Below are 16,938 nucleotides of genomic sequence, written 5' to 3' on the forward strand. Positions count from 1 at the left end.
TTGGCAAGAAAGCTCATCTGATTGATGCCCACTATGCTACATTATACAAAATCGAAGCGGCAAAAAGCAGCGCAGAAGATTGTAGAAGAACTTTCAACGAGGTGGAGCGCAATCTTAAAATCCTAGAGTCTCTTGACGAAAACACCAACCACAACCATCTTCGTTTCATGATTTTGGAGAAATTTCCTTCGGATTTAATATACGAAATAAAGTTGAAAATTCAGAATGAGTCCACACAAGAACTCCGGGAACAATTGAATAAAATTATCACTGCAAAGGAAGATGCAGAGAGAATTGCTGGAAGGAAACGATCACATGAGGTAGATGACAGCACTGTCGGTACCCTGCATGTGAACGCAAAGCGTGCGAAGAGAATGCATCATTTCCAACAGGGAAATAATACCTCAAATACTCAACATTATCAAGGAAGTACTAATAGAAAAGGACTAAATAGAAAAGGAAAATTTCAAAGGGCCAATGAACCCAAAAAAGGAAGCAAACCGAGCGTATCTAATGTTGCAACATCTGCTAACAGATCTGCAACTGTTAACCCAAAGGAAAAAGGGAAAATCTTAGGTTGTATATTCTGCAACGGCAAACACCGCAATTATACGTGCCAGGACGCTTCTACTTTAGAGGAAAGAAAGAAGCGGTTGACCGGAAGATGCTTTATATGCTTTAGGAAGAATCATCTTGTAAAGGACTGTAAGGAAAACTGGACTTGTAGACTTTGCCCAGGAAAGGAAAGGCACAACATGGCCTTATGCCCTTCAAATTTTCCAAAGGATCCCAAAACAAAGAAACAGTCTTGACTATTTCAGAAAGAGGAATCACCACTCTACAGACAGCTGTTGTTTATGCTAACCCCTTAGGTGATAAGAATAATGTATTGTGTAAATACCGTTTAATTTTAGACCCAGGGTCTCAACGTTCTTATGTCACATTTCAAGCGGCCAAGGAGTTGAAGCTTCCAGTCGAAGAAGAAAGTCTCTTGACAATTTTCACCTTCGGTGAAGATCCTCCGAAGGAAATACATAGTCCTATAGTGATTCTACAGTTAGTAACTAGAACAAATAAGAAGATAGTTATACAAGCTAACTGTGTCCAACGCATTTCAAGAGGATTCATCCCAAATGTCAAGTTACGGGCGTACCCGAGTCTTATGTACTGGCGGATGATGGTTCTGTAAGCGGACAGGTGCAGATTCTAATCGGAAACGACTACTACTTTAACATTATTTATGAAACTAAGATACAACTAGATAGTAACTTGTTTCTAGTGGATTCTGCCCTTGGATGGATAGTCAGTGGCAAGACGGAACCACAGCTTGAAGAGGAATCATATGTAGTGACTTATGCTCAAACTTGTATTGAAACGAAGCTTCATCAACCAGATTCACCTCTTTGTGATGGAGACATTAAAAACCTTTGGGAATTGGAATGTATAGGAATTTGTGATTCACCTAAAACAACAAGAGAAGAAGAAGCTATTAAAAATTTTAATGAAACTACAGTAAAAATTAACAATAGATACACGGTAAGCTGGCCATGGATAACTTATCCGCCTGACTTACCTAATAACTTTGGAATCGCCTTTGGGCGTCTGTCAAGTTTACTGAAGCGCATGGACCAAGAAACCTTAATGTCATACGACGATACATTTAAACAACAATTAGCTAAGGGTATAATAGAAGTCGTACCCACATCAGGAACGTCAACTGGTAACGCTATTCACTACCTACCCTTCCATGGAGTACGTCATCGAGGAAAACCTATGCGAATCGTGTATGATGCTAGTTCCAAGAGTAACAAGAACACCAAGAGTCTGAACGAGTGCTTATACAGAGGACCACTCATGCTTGAAGACCTTACAGGGTTACTCATCAAATTCAGGACACATCACATAGGATTGACGTCCGACATAGAAAAGGCGTTTTTACAGATGGCATTACACGAGAAGGATCGTGACGTTACCAGATTCTTATGGCTTAAAGATACCTCTAAACCAGTATCTCAGGATAACCTACTTTACCTAAGATTCTGCAGAGTTCCATTCGGCGTGATATCTTCACCGTTTCTACTGAATGCGACTATTAAAGAACATTTAAATAATGCAGAAGATCAGCATGTCAGGCAGAAAGCGAATGACATATACGTAGACAACTTTGTTTCAGGCTGTAGTACTACAGCTGAAGCAATAGAGCTTTACAAAAGTTTAAAAGGATCTTTTCAAGATATTTCAATGTCACTCAGGGATTGGAGTTCTAACTCCGAAGAATTCATGAAGATGGTCCCTGATACATGTAAAGAAAACAAGATAAAAGTACTTGGCTTAGAGTGGGACATAAAAAAGGACACCCTCCAGCTGAAGCCCAACCTCCAAGAGGAAGCAGTCACAAAAAGAGGAATACTGAAGACTATCGCATCAATTTATGACCCGTGCGGTTACGCGGCACCTCATACATTATCAGCTAAACTTTTTCTGCAAGGACTTTGGAAGGCCGGAGTATCTTGGGACTCACCATTATCAAGCGAGCTAACAGAAGAGTGGAACATCATCCGACAGAACCTAGAAGTCATAGGAAAGGTATCGGTGGATAGATGTTACATGAAGACACCAACGGAAGCGAATTACCAACTGCACTGCTTCACAGATGCTTCACTACAAGCCTACGCAGCATCGGTGTTTCTAGTCTGTGGCTCGAAGAAAAGCTTTATCATGGGTAAATCCCGTCTGATACCAACCAAGGATCAAGATAACCTCAAGATACCCCGTCTAGAACTTCTGGGAGTACTGATAGGCTGTAGACTGATGAAGTTCGTCCTTAAGTTTCTGCAACAGAAAATAGTAAGACAAGTCTTATGGACCGATAGTCAGATTGTCATCGAATGGTGTAAGTCTAACAAACTACTTCCTCCCTTCGTTGCCAGACGAGTAGAAGAAATCAAGACAAACAAAGACCTGGAGATAAGATATCTACCATCAAGCTTGAACCCAGCAGATGTAGGCACAAGACCCCTTCGTGCAGAGGAGGATAAGGAGAAATGGCTGAATGGTCCGCAGTTTATAACAGAAGATCCACAGAAATGGCCAACCACATCCGGCAGTGAGCCAACCAGTTCTCTTCTGACAGGGGAGGGTCTTGGGTTCCAAGAAGACATAGAGATGGTCGATAAAGAAGATCCAGTTGTTAATGTCAACCCGATGAAAACGGAGGAAATTATAACACCAAATGAAGTGATAGGAAATAATCAGTCAACAGACGACAAGCTTCATAAATTAAAAGAAATTCAAGCTAAATATTTTCCTCTAGAGGTAGAAGGAAAAGAAACCAATCTAAGTCGAAACTTAGGAGTATTCAAGGACATTGATGACCTATTGAGATGCAAAGGTCGTATGAAAAACGCAAACTGGTCGTTCGACAAACGATACCCTATACTCATACCAAAAGAGTCAGATTTCACGAAGGAAATTATAATGAAAACTCATCAAGAGAACAAACATGTAGGTGTCAGCCACACGCTTGATAAAATAAGAGAAATGTATTGGATTCCTCAAGGAAGAAGTAAAGTCCAACGGATATTAAAGGGATGCCCTGAATGTATGAAACATGATGGAGGACCTTATAGACTACCAGAAACCCCTGCTCTTCCTAAAGAGAGAGTCAATTACAGCTCTCCTTTTACGTACGTTGGAACAGTGTAAACAAACGTCACATGAAGAAAGCGTAGAAGAATCTGTACAGGTTCCTGACGTCCCACATCCAACAAGAAGGGACGACGTGATGAAAGAATCCACTAACGACGTTCTTAAGACTTCTGAGCAGAAATCTTATCAATTAACAGAATTAAACGAGTCAGAAGAAATACCGTCTGATTCAGTCTTATTAGAGCCTGCATCTAGTCAGTTACACGAGCCTGAGCCTAAGTCCATACCCGAACCAGACCCACTCGCAGTCAAAGACATGACGTTCTGCGAGAACACTGATCCTGAAACGCACCACCTAGAGAACATCGCGTCGGCTGAACATCACGACGAGTCCAGACCTAAGAGAGCAGCGGCGCTTCGTGCTCTTGAGAAGATTAAGGAGTGGACCAGCAACTTAGTCTCAGTTTTGCTGCCTGTAGTGGGGAGTGTCGCGACCAACGCGAAACTATAGAGCCCCAAGAATATTCCCCTGCGGCAACACTGGCGGCGCCCTCTGGGTGGAGCCATAGTAAGTATCTCAAAGTTGTCAAACTACGTGCCACGTAGACATTCCACGAGGCGCGAGAAACGCGCCAGTACTTAAAAGTGTAACACACAGTGAAGTGATCCACGTGCTATCCAGATATTGCAGAGACGACTAAAGCTAAGTATTTATTTATACTTGGTGGCTCACAGTGGTGTAATGGTATCTCTTACAATTGTTTCCATATCTAACTAAAGGCTATTACCTCGATTATCTTAGTAACAGACAAGGCGCACTAAAGGTGCCGGTAAGTGACAGGTAGACACACTTAGAATAAGCATGCATGCTCAATCATGGTGAGACCGCGGCGTGCTCGGCTCAGCCCGGGGGTCGAGGTCGCCGGGGGTCGAGGGGCACGTCGGCGGCGTACCTGGCTCAGCCCGGGGGTCGAGGTCGCCGGGGGTCGAGAGGTACGTCGACGGCTCACTGTTCTCAATCCTGGTAAGACTAGATCGCCAGAGGGTGAGGTGCAAGTCCACGGCGTGCTCGGCTCAGCCCGGGGGTCGAGGTCGCCGGGGGTCGAGGGGCACGTCGGCGGCGTACCTGGCTCAGCCCGGAAAGACGAGGTCGCCGGGGGTCGAGAGGTACGCCGACGGCCCTCACTGTTATCAATCCTGGAAGACGAGTTCTCCAGAAGAGTCGGTATGATAGGTACGAGGGTGTTGACAGTTCAGCACGTCCTCACACCCGCCGAGCTCCAGACAGACGTGCCGTAGTGTGGCGGTACGTCTCGACTATCCACTTGGGCGTGTAGGCGTCCGAGGAAGATGTATTTGGTGTACCCTGTCAGGTTGAATAAGATCAATCCTTAGTATGAGTAGTATGACGATGATGTATGTTCTAAGGGACGGTTGTTAGGAGAATACCATATTCATGAGCACTTAAAACCCACAGATCACGGAGTGACAATCAGCCGCCGTAACATAAAAGCAAGCGAAGCAGATCAGAGGCTCACCTGGCCCCGAGAAGGTTGGGACAGCGTGAGCGTGGATGAGGAATCATCTATAGAAATGTCAGGTATGTATACCATGCATTCTGTTTGGTGGTCAGTATATATATTGACCACACACACACAAATAAGTTGCCATCCTTCTCCTTTACGGACTCGTAAATGTACCGTAGGCGGCTAGGAGAGGGGTGGCGACAGTCTTCGTATGTGCAAATGTGATACACTGACAAATAAGTAGGTACCTAAAATCAATCAAAAGTCGCGAGGTCTGTAGAGCCCTAACAAAACGCAGTAACATCTGGCAACACAGACTCAGGGAATTACCCCAACATCACTATTCGTAGCGTACTCTGGCAACACTGACTCGTGGAATCCCCTAGCAGTGTAAACATCAAGCTAGGAACATACTACGCGGACGTCCGTCGTAAATCGACCGCGACCGCGACCGATCAGTGTGCACGGAATAAAACATCCAGCGAGCCAGATTTCGATCGGACGTCCATGCGCTCAAGGCCACGTCCACGTCCGTCGACCGATAGTTTGCACGGTTATATGTAATTTCATTGTCCAGATTCCCGTCCGCGGTCGATTTACGACGGACGTCCGCGTAGTATGTTCCTAGCTTCATTGCATAACAGAAAATAGGTTCATAGTCGATCTTAACCCAAACATCATTGTATTTACGATTTCTAGGAAGTAACTTAACAACGTGTTATTTTCAGTATTTCTTGAATTTTGGTCTAAGTACATCGTCCTACGTATACTTTTGCCACAATTACATCATGGGCAATTGTTGCGCAGCATGCATTGTTCAGTGCGTGGCCGGTTTCGTTGTGTACACCGGGAAGGGATTATGGTTATTGGCGAAACTGGGTTTCATAGCTACTGGCGTGGTAGCTGGTAGTTTAGCAGCCCTTGCGATGTCGTTCTTTGGAAATGTGGAGGCCGGGAGTGTCATAGCGGCTGCTACATCGATTGGTATGAAGATGTGACAGGTAAGGTGCTTAACTTCGTTTATATTTGGTTTGGCCAAGGATTTTTTTCATTTTCATTTATTTATTTATAGGATGTTTTATATAGGATTTACAATCTTCATACTAACAATCGTACCTCAATTTTTTAGCGCCACCTATTAAATACTATCATAACTACACTGATGATGCCTACAAATTTACTTTTTTTCAAAATATGTATTGACCTGATATCATGATAATTAATTAAAGAAGCATGTCATTTGTTCTTATAAAAACATGCAAAAATATTTGGGGAAAACATGATTATGGCCACTTCCAGGCTGCCAAACAGCGCCATCTAGTTTTAAGCCTAAAAAGCCCATTTTGTATGGTCTTTGTCTGTCCCGGTATTATATCGTCCTTGGTTTGGCATAATTTTGTTCAATCGACTACAAAGAGATCCATCCACTTTTTCACCTTTCTGCATTGTAATAAATATCTTTTCACCACATCAACCGGTAAAGGCTTACTTTGCTATTCGAAAACAGATAGCAAAATTGCATTTTATCCACAAGAGTGCAAAGTAATTTCATACAAATTTTAACTTGATGTCTTGAGCTGGCTGGTATAATTTACGTGTAAATGATGATTTCGAATCATAAATAATTGATTAGATTGATAGATTTGATTTAGTTTGATGTTTTATAGTCAGTAGGTATTTTGTTCGTGTTGGTGTGGTGAAAAATTTTGTGTTTCACTCGGTGGCAAAGTTTGTTTAACCTACGTGCCTTGAAACCCTCGCAACGCTCAAGATTCCACTTTTTGAACCACTCGCTACGCTCGCGGCTCAATATTGGAATCTTTCGCTTGCTCGGGTATCAATATTGGCACGTGCGGTTAAACAACAACTTTGCCCCCTTGTAAATGCAAATAACTATTGTCGGTTGTACGCTTCGCGCATCTTATTTAACAACAACTACCTAATAACGGTTAAATGACAACTTGTAAAACAAATAACGATTACAAGTCAAGGGGGCAGTTGTTGTTTAAGCGCACGTGCCATTATTACGAATATTACGATACCCGAGCAAGTGAAAGATTCCAATAGTTCAAAAAGTGGAATCTTGAGCGATGCGGGGCTTTCAAAGCATTAAGAATAAATAACAACTTTGCCCCCTTGTAAAACAAATAACTATTTTATACTCTGTCATTTTTTTAAAGATTATTTTCATTGTTTCAGAAATTCCCTTCACAAACCGTGGAAAATCATTTAAGCCTATTTTAGCTAACATAAATAAATATGTCAGCTGATATGTTGCGGCTAGTTTTTCATGTACTTAATAAACTTGTGTTTAAGTGTGAGATATTTCTTATTCCGCCTCTGTTTCTCTTTAGACTACTGATGTGCCGACGGAAAGTTTCCAAAATTCTGAAATTTTCACATAGGAAAACTTCGGAAACTTTCCATACTTTCTATGGACAATACCTAGTACTTATGGATGGAAACTTTCCATTTCATAAATTTAAATTCCCTTTATTTTTCGTGAAAGTTTCATGAATTTTCCAAGAAATTTAAGATTTTTTTGGAAACTTTCCGCAACTTGTACATCACTACTTTAGACTAATACCTACACGATTAGATAGCAATAATATAGATTATTTAAAAAAAACAAACACAGTAGGTACCTACAGTCGATTACAAAGAGACGTATCTACCTAATACATAAAAAAAAACATTTAAAATTATACATTTTTTATGGCACATTTTGAGATTAAATGGTATGGTGGATGTAGGTAATCTTGCGAAACCACATTTCAGAATCTCACTCACTCGGGATGGGACTCAAAATAAGAATCGAATCAAAACTAACTTCAATCTCTCGTTGCACAAATAATCTACTCTTCTCTACATGGTCAATGCTTATGTAATGAAACTATATTTTCAAACTAAAGATCTTACAAGCCTGTCTCATGTTCTGATGTTGACATAAACTATATGACAAGAACAAAACTCGTACCACTGGTGATCTGATTTTTCATAACATCGGCGGACATTTATTGAGTACAATTCGTTACAGTCGGTAGTAAAATAGTTACCCTCCTGAGTCACCTACGTTTTGTTGTAGGTACATTTTTTTTAACTGTCATTAAGTAACTGAAAGTTAATTTTGAAACAAATGCTTCAGGGTCTCATAGACTATTAATAAATTTAGAAAAATGTTGTCAGTGGCAGTAAGTTAAGTGCCTAAATTATATAAATAGCTATAAAGTGTTCCTTAGTGTTGAAAGTAGTTTAAATTTAATTTAAAAATGAAGCGGGAAGTGTTACTGATGGTCCTTATTTCGTACGCCGTGGCTCAGCTTATGATAAGACCGTAAGTATTTTAACACTTTCATTATTTTATTAATCACTTTCTTATTTTAATACATTTTATATTAACCTAAGAAGATGCCGTACATCTAGCTTAAAATAGAGGTATTTGTGGCGTTGTATGCTGGCAAAATTCTCTAGATGTATCGCAGCTCTTCAATAACCAGTTAAGTGACCCATGTGCTAAGTGGGATCAATGTGGAACGGAAACAGTGACCCTCCTGCACCCCACTATTTGGGTAATTGTGTTATACATTAAATCGAGTGAGCCACTGTATCCGGCTCTACACCGAGCCACTGTTCCCTCTTTAACCTGTAATTTTTGCGTAAGTAAAATATGAATTCTTACGTCACCTTTCAGAATCAAAGTGTTAAATGTAGAAAGCCACTCCGACTTACACGCAAAACTAAAAGATGCTGGAGACAAACTGGTGGTGATAGGGTTCCTCCCACGCGCGTGCCCGCACAGCGTGAAGATCACTCCACAGTATGAGAAACTGGCATTACAGTATGCCCACTTCGTCGTGTTTTTGAGGGTAAGTTGTTTCTTTTTCTAATGATAATAGTTGTTGTCTGTGGCAAGCTGGTGCTTATGTTCAGTTGCTCAAAGGCTGGAAGAAATCTCTTCAAGGTTAAAGTTCGCCTTTGTACACACTCATTGTATTCTCTGTGTTTTATGTAGGTACACTATAAAACTACTTGAAATTCACTGTGAGCTGCTGATCGTATCATAACAATATCAAAATATTAAAAGTTGTTAAATCAGAATTGGCTTATGAAATAAGAGTATAATTAATTTCAAATCAAGATCCAAATATTGTTCATCTGGATACGACTTACTTAGATATGACAGTGTTGTCAATTCAAAAGTAATGTATTTGTATCTGTGCACCTTTAATTTTGCCCCATTTTCCCCAGGTATATGAAGATCATGATGACATTTTCGTCAAGTATGACGTGAAGTCGGTGCCAACCTTCATCTTCGTTAGGAAGAATGAGCCATTGAACAAACGTACCAGTAATATTGCTGATATTATAGTAAGTATGATCAAATGTATAACTAGAATATTATATAAGGTCCTAATTTATTAGATGCAGATATTTTTACAGCTGATAGTACTCGGTCTCTGGAGTATATTAAACCGTGAAACATTATAGCTTTTACGATTTTTTTTTCTGAGAAAACGGAAAAACAAATTTGCTACGTAAAAACACCCTGTTTATGTGATTATTAAATGAAAACTCATTGAACAGATTCTAGTACCTCTTTTACGTACCACTTAACTGTAACTGGCCACTTCAATGACATGTGCAGTTTTCCCGTCGAACCTTTATGACATTTACAACAAACAATTGTTGACATGACAGACAGTGTTATTGTGACATGTGATAATGCACATGATGATTTTTTTTAGACGAAATTATAATTAATTTTTTTGTTAGGAAAATGAAATCAAAAAAGTTACATGAAAAGATTTCTTAATTTATATTTAAAGTTAATTATTTTAATGTAAAGTATCATGTGTTAAAATATCTGCAACTAATAAATTAGGACCTTATATAGTCATAGACTTATCGGCGTAACACAAGACAGGTGTGTAACACTGTACATATAAAAGAAAAAGAGTAGGACCCAGAATACTACCTTGTAGTACGCCGAAAGGAACTGACGTCAGATCACTCAGGTGTTCACCGATTTTGACAATTGGCTTCTTTCCGTCAAGTAGCTTGTAAACTATCTCAGTGTTATCCCTCGAAAACTGTACACTTCTGGTTTTCTCACTAATATGGGGATCGAGACCGTATCGAAAGTTTTGGCTAAATCCAAGAAGACTCGGGCACAGTTGAACCACTAGTCAAGTAGATTGAATAGGTAATTAAATAACAAAAATTTAACACACACGTTAATCTTTTAACTATTCCGTCTAATAGTTTTTATGGAACAGCCTGTACTTTGAAATATGTTTGATTTCAGAGTGTAATAGAGGCAGTGAAGGCAGAAGACCAACTGCTTAACACGCTTAACACGACACAGACTTTGGACAATGGGTAAGATCGCTTTCGTATTTTATTCAACTAAAGGGCTCCACAGACGTACATAGCCGATTACTTGCATGCCTACTCATAAGTGCTGAAGGTTAAAGGAAGCACAAGATCGGTTCAACAGCATCTTGTTCTTAGGACAGACTAAAATTCTCACGCCCTTAAATCTCATACTAATATGCAAAACCAGCATCATTATATGTTATTATTATTACAAGAACTGGTGAGACTCAGTCATTTTGGAAATTCACCAGTTAATATAACTTGGAACTGTTGCCGTTAAAGTATAAGTAATTTTACGGGAGACGTCGCTACAGGTCCCATTGACCGTGGTGGAAACCATTGCTAGCTTGGTTGAAGTCTTGGTGGCTCTGTTGGCAGAGCGCTGGATTATTGATCCAGAGGCCTGTTCAGTGACATCGATTTCAGACGTTTCTACTTGTCAAAAAGTTAAATTACAAAAACTCTTTCAACTTGCTAGTAGGTACCCAGAAGGGCTTGAAGTATGTACTTAGTAAACATGTCTGATTCCAGGATAATTTCCCTTGGATCACTGAAATGAGATTGCTAGTAATGGTAGTTTTAAATTTAAAGTAGATCTATGTAATCTGTTTTCCAGTGGCGTGCTATACGACGTTGAATGCCACGATGATATGAAAGGTCGGCTCGCAGAAGCGAAGGACAAGCTTGTGGTGCTAGGGTTCTTGCCGAGCTACTGCGCTCACAGCTATATGATGATACCGGAGGTTCAGGAGCTTGCTAAGAAGTATGCTAAGACCACGTCGTTCCTTAGGGTTAGTATTTTAAATGAATCACTCGAGAAACGCTTGAGGTTAACATATCAGTGCGTCTCCGAATCTTTAACATTAGCAAAATTACCGGCAAGAACGCAGAACTGTGTAGCATCTAGCGTTATTTGGCTAGTTTTTAGTATTTTAGGTAATGAAAGACCAACCATAACCTACTGCCTAGCTAAGGAGAAGCTTGCGATGCTAGGGTCCTGTCAAGCTAACTGCGTACACAGCTATATTACGTATACCAGAGGTTCAGGAGCTTGCTAAGAAGTATGCTAAGACCACGTCGTTTCTGAGGGTCAGTATTCTATATGTATCTCTTCTTCTTTAAATCCTGTTACCCTCTGCTGGGGTGTAGGGCTCGAATCATATTCCTACACTGACCCCGGCCTTGTTTGGGTAACCTCCTCCCACCCTATCCCTGGATATCAGGATTCCTGAGGATATGCCCAATCCAAAGCCATTTCCGTTTTAGTAAGTATATCCCAGCTTTCATAACTTCCTTTCTAGAGGGAAAACCATACTGGAGTAATGACCCTATGATTCATGAAATTATACTGTGAATCCATATTAGTTTTGGACTATTACTTACATAGAGCCTGTTCGGAAAGTGAAGAGTCATGGAGTATATTGGTCCCCATACATTTCACAACTTTTTTTCTGTACTGACTAATGATATTGAACTGGTTCAAAAAACAGACTGATGATTACTGACCTTTCCTCCTGCACTAGATATTATAGGACTACTACAGGATTAAGCTCAATGACTTATTTTATAACAATTATACCAATTACTTATTTTATACTTAATGACTTATTTTATAACAATTATACCAATTATATTTACCTTCTTTTTAACCGATTTTTTTACCCAGAACAAAGAAGATCAATTTTATTGTACAGAGTTACTATCAAAGTAAAATATGTGTAATCACAGTGCACAGACTGCCATCTCTCGACACAGGCTTAAAACTTTTAAACCTCCGTTTGGACAATTTGGCCCATATTCTTAGCTTGATATGTGCATATGTGTTAAAATGTCAAATATTAATATTCGAGGCCATCTAGCCGAGCGTCCCCCAAAGGTGTAACGCCGTCTAGGCCACCGTACCTTTTTCAATATGGTTCTGAGGTATTTTTCTTAGACTGTAGCTGTCTATACCGAGTTACATATGTCTTTGCCCAGAAGAAGGTTCTATATTTGGGTTGTTTTTCAGATCAAGGAAGACCATGACGACATCTACGAAATATTCGGCATCCACACAGTACCGACGTTTATCTTCTTGCAGAACAAGAGGAAACTGCTCGTCCGTACTGGCGCCAGCGTCAAACAACTCGCGGTCAGTTCTCTAAACATTTGCGGCAAACAAGCATACGGCTCGTCTGATGGGATCCAGAGTCCATAATCTATGGTCGCCTGCAACTCCAGTGTGCGTAGCTGAATGCACAAACGCTCACGATAATATCTGTTTCGTAGCTGTCTATCTCTACCGCTCCTGCGTATTGGCGCGACAGAGGTACAACTGCATTTCTTTCGGCGTCTGGCGTCGACGATTGCCATTTGTCCACGCCGATAGAGCTTACAGGTTTACAACCCCAGACAGCTTACAGCAGTTAGCATCAAATGGGTTACTAGTGCGATAATTAGCACATTTATTGCTGCACAAGGGTAGGTACTTAACCAACGTTGCCAACGGCTATCGCTCTTCTGTAGGGGCGTAACGAAGTCTGTTCCGATTGTCACGTAGCGTCAATGATTTTCACTTCGGCTAGGTCGGCCGGTTAATTTCTCTGATATAAATATGTACAGCAGAAAAGTACGTGAAGCGATTGAAATTAGAAAGCATCGAAATTTCAACCAAAATGAGGGGCAGGGAATTTCTTCTTTGTGGAATCCAGTAATAATAGCAAATGTAAGCGTGAAAAAACACCTATTGACACACCGGCTGATATCGTGAGTGTTGTAGTGTGTAGGCAAAGTGACAACCCTAGCGCAAAAGTGAATAATCAAGAACAAGTGCGGGTAGTTCGAGAAACTCGCGCGGCTAGAAGATGTTGATGCAATTCCTCGTCAGTCTACCCGTGACCACGAACATAATGTGATGTGACAGTGTTATGTCCATCTTACAGGATACGGTGGAGGGTATTCTAACTGGCGACTACACTTCGACTACAACTACCACAGAGGCGCCAAAGTAAGTCACATCATTGTTTATCACTTGACTTACAACTTTCTCAAAATGATACAATATTATATACATCCCCCAAAATCCCAGAAAAAATCTCGCTCTCTAAAGTACGCCCGTGTTTGCATTTTTTATTCGGTATGGCCCATTTGACTCGGCCCTGGACCTTCCATACGAGTATCTACGTGCTTGCACCTAAATGAATATGACATCATCCTGGACACACATTTTCCCTAACGACAATACATACATATATGTATAATTGTATATAACTGATAGCCAGCTGGTGAGCAGAAATATGAGATGTGATATCACATGTCTAGAATGGACCTCCATTTTGGAAGCTACCACACCTCAGTGCTTATTTTTCTCTTCAATATCTTTTCAGGAGCCACATAATCGACGTAACCAGCCCTCAAGACTTGAGGCAGAAGATAGCAGCCGCCGGTAACCAGCTGGTCATCCTCGCTTTCATGACCAAATGGTGTTCCAAGTGCAAAAAGATACACCCCAAGATTGAGGCCATGGCTGATGAGTATTACGGCACGGTGACATTTTTGAAGGTTTGTACTAAATTCATCAGCGTATTAATGGACTTATTCCGCTAAGGGCATGTGGTCTTATAGTCATAACCAAGTTATTATAAGGCCTGAGTCCTCCTCCTTGCGTTATCCCGGCATTTGTCACGGCTCATGGGAGCCGGGGGTCCGCTGTGACAACTAATCCCAAGATTTGGCGTAAGCACTAGCTTTACGAAAGCGACTGCCATCTGACCTTCCAACCCAAAGGGTAACTAGGCCTGTCTAGGGTTGAGTGTCACATATGATGTGTAAGTGTCTACTTGCACATCATATGTGAGAGAGAAAAAACATATCTTCTCGCTCTCACGTATGAAATTCTTTATCTGTGCAATGCAAGTGCAATGGACTAATATGGTGGCGCCATCTGTCATAACCTTTGAGAGTGCCTCCTCATTGAAGTTCATACAAGTGTCCTGAGTCGACGCTGCATAGGATGGACGCACGCCGCCCCGCCGCACGTCCCACGTGGACCCTAAAACTATTTAATCCTTCTTCTTCTCTTCTTCTTCCTCCTACCCTTATCCCACGTTATGTGGGGTCGGTACAACACGTCTTCCTCTTCCATTCTCCTCTATCTTTCGTCATCTCAACACTCACATCTTTCTTCCTCATATCCTCTTTCACACAATCCATCCAGCGTTGTTTGGGTTTACCCCTCCCTCTCCATCCATCAACCTTCATCTCCAACATTCTTTTGCCTATATGACATTCATCCCTCCTCATTACATGACCGAACCACGCCAACCTTCCACTCCTCATCTTTTCCGTTATAGGCGCAACTTTCAAACTTCCCCTAATATACTCATTCCTGATCCGATCCATTCTGGTCACTCCACACATCCATCTCAACATTCTCATTTCCGCTACGTGCACTCTCCTTTCATCCTCCACCTTTGTCGCCCAGCATTCAGATCCATACAATACAACAGGCCTCACAATCGTCTTGTAGATTTTCCCCTTAAGTTTAAGGGGCATCCGTCGATCGCATGTTGTCCCTGAGACCTGTCGCCATTTCATCCATCCCGCATTTATTCTATTTTTCACGTCACGGTCGATGCTTCCGTCATTTTGGAATAATGACCCAAGGTACCGGAAGTCGGAGCAGACTGGTAGGTATACACCATCTAAGGCAATAGGGGAAAAACTGGATAGACCACCGAAATCGCAGAACATATGTTCAGTTTTGGTTCTACTGATTTTCAGTCCCACACTTTCCAGTCTTTCTTGCCATTTTCCCAGTCTGCTCTGGACCTCAAGTGCATTTTCCCCAACAAGAACAATGTCATCGGCGAACAGCATACACCAGGGTGCTTCCTCCTGTATGTCCGATGTCAGAGCATCCATAACCAGGAGGAACAAATAAGGACTTAAAGCCGACCCCTGGTGTAGACCTACCGCCACATTGAACTTGTTGGTGACTCCAGCTTCAGACCTGACGTGAGTACTAGCTCTATCATACTTAATCCATACTAATATTATTGCCTGTGTGGTGACGGTGCCTGTGTGGTGACGGGTTAAGAATTTCACCACCCCCTTTCTTCCCGTGGGTGTCGTAGAAGGCGACTATGGGATATGGGTTAAATTGTGGCGTAGGCGAGAGGCTGGCAACCTGTCATTGCAATGTCACAGTTTCGTTTTCTTTCAACCCCTTATTTGCCAAGAGTGGCACTGAAACTTTAGTAGTTTCATGTGTTCTGCCTACCCCTATATGGGATACAGGCGTGATTGTATGTATGTTGTATGTATGTATGTAATATTATAAATGCGATAGTGTGTGTGTGTCTGTTTGTTTGTCCGTCTTTCACGGCAAAACGGAGCGACGAACTATCGTGATTTTTGAAGAGGAGATAGTTGAAGGGATGGAGCAATGGAGAGTGACATAGGCTACTTTTGTCTCTTTCTAACCCGAGCGAAGCCGTGGGCAAAAGCTAGTTTACAATAATTCCTTTTGAATTCCGCAGATCGACGACGACATTAACACCAGAGACCTCTACGCAGAGTATAGAATCCAACGCGTGCCGACATTCGTCTTCATAAGAAACTCGAGGAAAATCAACCAGTACGAGGGGACGATGTACGACAAAATTAGATCGAGGATAGAACTGCAGGATTTCTTGAATTTTTGAGACTGAACATCTTCTTCTTCTAACTTGAGAGCTGTGCTCTTTGGAGCAATCTCCAACTCGTCCGGTCCTCTGCCAACTCCTCACCTTCTGGTACGACACGACCTGAACCTTTTCCTTAATTTGGCTGAAATAGTTTCTCCTAGGTCTTCCTCTTGCCCTCTTTCCTTCTACTTTTCCTTCTACGATGTTTTTGAGGAACAGGTCGTGTCGTAGCAGATGTCCAACTAGTACGCCTCTTCTGTTTTCTAATATTGTCTCTTTAATCCTATCTTTGAAGATAAGAACTTTAGAGATAAGACTAGCGAAATTATTATTAATTCAGGGTATATTGTTAAATAAAATTTGTATTTAAAAAGTCCTGGGTCATTTATTATTGGTGCTACGATGTTTTTGCCCTTGTTAGGCCTTTGGCATACTTTCCCTCCCTCTCCTCGTCGAATTCTATTAGGCACAGTATAACAAAGACTACCATCGTACAGTATGGCCACTCCCACTCCCCGCTGAAAGAGCCGCGCACCCCCTCTCGGTTACCTCACAGTTACCGCCTGTCAAAAATGCGAACAGTCGACCTGTCATATCTCACTCATACAAGCATGGTACGCGTTCACCTACACGAGCTTAGAACGTGTGCTAGGAACGCGCCTTTCACATATTAGATCGCCAGTGTCCGAGATGTGCTCTAGGATGTGTAAAAGCAGACAGAA

At 41.4% G+C, this 16,938-nt stretch overlaps 2 protein-coding genes and 1 long non-coding RNA gene across 4 annotated transcripts; all 3 read left to right on the forward strand.

The window, feature by feature from the left end:
* Positions 1-1,151: 1,151 nt before the first annotated feature.
* LOC125237041 lies at positions 1,152-5,373 on the forward strand. Its single transcript, XM_048143974.1, has 2 exons — positions 1,152-4,216; positions 5,126-5,373. Exon 1 carries the CDS (start codon positions 3,611-3,613, stop codon positions 4,157-4,159), a length of 549 nt encoding a protein of 182 aa, XP_047999931.1. The 5' UTR covers positions 1,152-3,610; the 3' UTR covers positions 4,160-4,216; positions 5,126-5,373.
* A 437-nt stretch (positions 5,374-5,810) lies between these two features.
* On the forward strand, positions 5,811-7,495 carry LOC125237197. Its single transcript, XR_007178305.1, has 2 exons — positions 5,811-6,175; positions 7,374-7,495. It is a non-coding gene; the product is annotated as an uncharacterized LOC125237197 (long non-coding RNA).
* A 374-nt stretch (positions 7,496-7,869) lies between these two features.
* Positions 7,870-16,423, forward strand: LOC125237092 (thioredoxin domain-containing protein 5 homolog). 2 transcript variants are annotated; one of them, XM_048144048.1, is made up of 9 exons: positions 7,870-8,508; positions 8,866-9,040; positions 9,423-9,542; positions 10,480-10,553; positions 11,167-11,341; positions 12,559-12,681; positions 13,472-13,536; positions 13,916-14,090; positions 16,070-16,423. In XM_048144048.1, the coding sequence occupies exons 1-9, from the start codon at positions 8,444-8,446 to the stop codon at positions 16,232-16,234; spliced, it is 1,137 nt and encodes a 378-aa protein (XP_048000005.1). In that variant the 5' UTR covers positions 7,870-8,443; the 3' UTR covers positions 16,235-16,423. The 2 variants fall into 2 exon arrangements, with proteins under 2 accessions (XP_048000005.1, XP_048000006.1); XM_048144049.1 differs by lacking the exon at positions 12,559-12,681.
* Positions 16,424-16,938: the final 515 nt, after the last annotated feature.

The sequence above is a fragment of the Leguminivora glycinivorella genome, chromosome 20 (genome assembly GCF_023078275.1).
Source record: "Leguminivora glycinivorella isolate SPB_JAAS2020 chromosome 20, LegGlyc_1.1, whole genome shotgun sequence".
In the NCBI taxonomy this organism is placed as follows: Eukaryota; Metazoa; Arthropoda; class Insecta; order Lepidoptera; family Tortricidae; genus Leguminivora; species Leguminivora glycinivorella.

Bases quoted from the DNA above. Each gene is read 5' to 3' on its own strand.
- LOC125237041 (XM_048143974.1), top strand. From the start codon at position 3,611: ATGATGGAGGACCTTATAGACTACCAGAAACCCCTGCTCTTCCTAAAG.
- LOC125237092 (XM_048144048.1), top strand. From the start codon at position 8,444: ATGAAGCGGGAAGTGTTACTGATGGTCCTTATTTCGTACGCCGTGGCT. The intron at 9,041-9,422 runs GTAAGTTGTTTC...CATTTTCCCCAG, and splicing joins ACTTCGTCGTGTTTTTGAGG to GTATATGAAGATCATGATGA. The intron at 11,342-12,558 runs GTTAGTATTTTA...GTTGTTTTTCAG, and splicing joins AGACCACGTCGTTCCTTAGG to ATCAAGGAAGACCATGACGA.